Source organism: Pygoscelis adeliae, unplaced genomic scaffold (assembly GCF_000699105.1).
Source record: "Pygoscelis adeliae isolate BGI_AS28 unplaced genomic scaffold, ASM69910v1 Scaffold321, whole genome shotgun sequence".
NCBI lineage: Eukaryota > Metazoa > Chordata > Aves > Sphenisciformes > Spheniscidae > Pygoscelis > Pygoscelis adeliae.
Genome location: NW_008824039.1, coordinates 446,802 through 450,776, shown reverse-complemented (window position 1 = coordinate 450,776; position 3,975 = coordinate 446,802). Strand labels below are relative to the sequence as shown.

The following is a 3,975-nucleotide window of genomic DNA, read 5'->3' as shown; positions in this document are numbered from 1 at the left end:
CCTCTTAATCCGCTCCACCGTACAGGGATTAAGAGATGTGACACCAAAAACCTCTGTATCTTGTCCAGAGACCATGTTTGAGTGGTGGCAAGAATGGCAACTGGCCAAGCACATGGGTACCCATCATCACTGCCTTGGAGACAAACGCTTGGTTGACACAGGGACCACTTGCGTCCCCTACTGACCACCATCCTCCAGTCCATCTCTAAAACCACTCTAAGCTAAACGTTTCTCACCTTTTCCATGTGATGTTTCTATTGTCCACGTGCAGTTCAAGTTATTGGGATAAAAATCAGGGAAGCCTGGGGATAAGATGGTACCACTGGAACCACGAATGTAACCTCCACACAGAGCTGGGGAAAAAAAAAAAAAAGAGAGAAAGAATTAAAGAATTCAAACCCCATCATCAGCTGGAAGAATATCAGCTCTTCTGAATGTCAAAACAAAGCCCAACCCATCAAAATCAAACAAAACACACAGATCAAATGTGACTGCTAACTTCACAATCGCTGCTTTGTTTTTGCAGTAGATCTGCAACGAAGCGTTTGCCATCTTCTGCAGATGTCATCTTCTGCACTCCTTACCCTCACAGCTGGGCAGTGGCCGGCTCCACTGGAAGTTCGGCTCGCACTCCAGGGCTTCACTGTCACTCAGGGTGTAGCCTGAATCGCAGCTGAACGTCACCAGTGCTCCCACGTAGAAATCATTCCCATGGCGCTGGCCATTTACCGGGATCCCCGGGTCCAAGCAGTGGTCTGACTGGAGCTTCACAGCTGTGGCAAAGAAACCCACTCACGTCAGACCACTCAGTGGCTGCAGAGCCTGCTGCGAGGGGCAGAGATTAGCCCGGGGGAAAGTTCAACTCCTCCTATGAGCTCATTCAAAGTCCAACTGATTACCCCCAAAGTAAGAGAAAGAACGGACAGAGGACTCAACTCTGCCTCCTAAAATCAATAATATTCTGTAGGTGCTAAAATAAAAAAGCGTCAACAACCAAGATGGTCAAAAAAGCAGAAACCGCTACTTCACTTGCAGCAACTTCACGTTCTCCAATCACCGTAACAGTGCTAACTGCCTGGCGAAGGGGAGAAGCGGGTGCAGTGGGCCTCTGATTGAGTCCATTGTGCTGCTGGAGAGCGTGTAATTACATGAATAACTTGCACTTACTTTCATATCGGATCTGAAAGCCTATGTCAGAGTGGCTTTTGTCAGTGGTGAAGAGGAGGTAGAGGTAGTTGCTGGTGCTGATGAGGAACTGGGGCACCTGAGTCCCATCATAGACACCTATCAACGGGGAAGAATAGGACCGGCCATCTCGCACTTCCAGGGTGTCATAATTCACCTCTGTCTTAAATCTGAAAGGGAGACAAGAATACATCTGTGAAAAACCAGCATGGCTAATTTTTCTTTATTGCAGTCCTGAATGTGCTCTAATGACTAGAAGGCAGCACAGGCCACGGGGCAATAAGTGGGTCCGTTTCTACTGCCTGACCTTCGGCTGGCTGAGCATCGTACTGAGAACACGTCGTTCCTCTCCTATGCATTTTGGTTTCTTTCTGATCCTTCACCTGCTTCATCTGCTGACACTGAACTGTCTTTGCAGCAACAAGCATCTTGCGCTACATGAACAATCACTTCTCAGACATACAGACCCAGGTTCAAGAAAGCATAGCTCTCCTCAAACAGTGAAATCCAAGGCAAGTCAGAGATTCGGCACACCTGAGCCAGGGCAAGATCCTCACTGCTGCTTCTCCCCGGCAGGCTGAGCACATGGGAGCTCAGCCTCCGAAAATGTGTCCTACGTGTGTCTAAAATAGCACTACAAATTAGCAGGAGTTAGTCAAAACAAGAAGGGAAAAATCACCAGTTTCCACCTTTTCTTCTTGAACGTTAGGTGAATTTAAATGTCTTGTCAGGAGTTAATTAAAAAAAGGAGAGAAAGAGAGAACCTCACTGCCAAACACGGTGCTGAGCAGTTCGTTCCCTTTTCCTCCAGGGGTGGCTACAACTCAACACTGCTGGAACCACTGAAAAACAACCGCGAAAAGGAAACTTTTGGTAAGTCCCGGGTAAGCACCTGTCAAACGTGATCTTGATGGGGTAGCCCGGCTGGGCCTCTATGACCCACGCGCAGCTCAGGGAGTCCTTGTAGAAGCCAGGCCAGCCAGGGGACAGGATGGTTCCGCTGGGCGAAGTCAAGTGGCCCCCACATGGCGCTGGGAACAAGGAAAATGACACAATTCAGGTGAAGAGCATCATGGAAGCTGTGGCATGATTGGTCATATGCCTCCCTGCCAGGCAGTATCGTCCTGCCATGCAATAGCTTTCATGCATTATTGTTTCTCATGTGTTAAAAATAATCAGAACCAGATGAAACACCACCACTAGCTGGTAAGAAATTGCATTTTCAGCTTAAACTGAAGATGTAGCAGCCTGCTACTGTATCTATGGGAGTCAGTAGCCTGACCTTGTGCAGCGGCTCTAAGGGGACAGGGGATAATAATAATTATTAGATATAAAACCAGAGAAAACTGCAAGGTCAGTTTGCATTTCAGTAGCTGCAGGTGCCAGAAAATCTTTCATATCTGTGGTAATTGAGTCATGTCTTTTCTACCACAAGGGACATCACAAGACTGTGGCATTTATACCACAATGTGGTCCCTTGTGCCATCAGCAGAAGCTGAAGGCATATTACTATCTTTTCTGGAAAAAGGACGCCGGATCTGATGGACAACAGGAACAAAATCCTATAGCCCTAAATAACTGCAATGTATTGTCCTCTTAAAAAAAAAAAAATCAAATGGGATGGAAAACCGTGTCTGTTCCTGTGAGTTTGTGTTCCCCCTGCTCAGCACTTTTGCAGGATTCATCACCCAGTGTTTCTTCATGTCCCGCTGCAGTAAGTCACTGGTGCCGGTCACGCACGTCTCGCATGGCAGCGTGACCACGTTACTGTCACAGCCTTTGGGAGCTCCCACGGGGCAGACGAAGCCCATCGTCCCACGGTACTCACTGCCAGTTGAGTCCTCATGGACCAAGGAGACCTTGCTCCTCCAGAACAGCTGCTGAAGCACCAACCCAGGGCCAACCCTGGTGCGAGCTTTGCACAAGGGCTACAGAATGGCACATTTGATATGACCTTAAATACCTGTAAGTCTGGGCCTAAAACCTTCACTGCTGATCTGAAGCACGCCAGATCAAAGTCAATTGATCTCAACTGGATCCTAACTAATTATTTTTGAACAAGAGGCTCCTTTCTGCCCCAAAGCTACATAATTTCCTGTCAGGACTTCTGTCCATCTTTCAGCTCTTTTTTTAGGTCTCTTTCTTTCCCATTAATTTTTTACTTTTAGTCATCAGTAAATCAAAGCCTTTTATTATTATTAGAAAAACACCTGTTGCAACAAGAACTGAACTAATAAAAATAATCCCCGTCATTCATTTCACAAAAAATTAAAAAACAAACTGAGTTCAGTGCTCGGCGATTACTGGACTGGCACTTCCTCCTAAGCAAACTATTCTGTGCAGACAATACCTTCCAGAGCTATGTAAAATCATGGCCATAACTGAGAAGCTGAGGGTTAGAACTGAAGTCCAATAGTCCTTTAGCTCTCAACAACAAATGCCTCTGCCGATACGATGGCAAAAGGCCTCCCACAAGGTCAGCGCTGTATACCTTCGCTATGGGTTATCTGACTGGGACCTTGACAGACAGAGCTATTGTCCTTTTTCCTGAAAGGCTGCAAACACCAGGGGATCATTCTCCCTCCAGGGTGCACGTACAGACTAGTAGGAAAGATGATAAAATTTACCTTCACATCTGAGCACCGCATTGTTCCAGACCACGTTTCCTTCCTTCAAGATGCAGGTGATGGTTTCTGAGCCGTGGGTCCTAATGAAGCCCTCATCGCAAAGGAAGGACACAGAGCTGCCAAGCTGGAGGCTGTCACCAAAGCGCTTTCCGTTCACAGGCAC

At 47.1% G+C, this 3,975-nt stretch overlaps 1 protein-coding gene across 1 annotated transcript in view; it reads right to left on the bottom strand.

The window, feature by feature from the left end:
- The window catches only part of CSMD2 (CUB and Sushi multiple domains 2), a 308,935-nt gene that overhangs the window by 110,897 nt on the left and 194,063 nt on the right, over positions 1-3,975 (bottom strand). Inside the window, 5 exon segments of the mRNA XM_009333469.1 lie at positions 237-353; positions 585-773; positions 1,168-1,355; positions 2,078-2,216; positions 3,813-3,971. Of these exon segments, the coding sequence (XP_009331744.1) occupies positions 237-353; positions 585-773; positions 1,168-1,355; positions 2,078-2,216; positions 3,813-3,971 (792 nt within the window).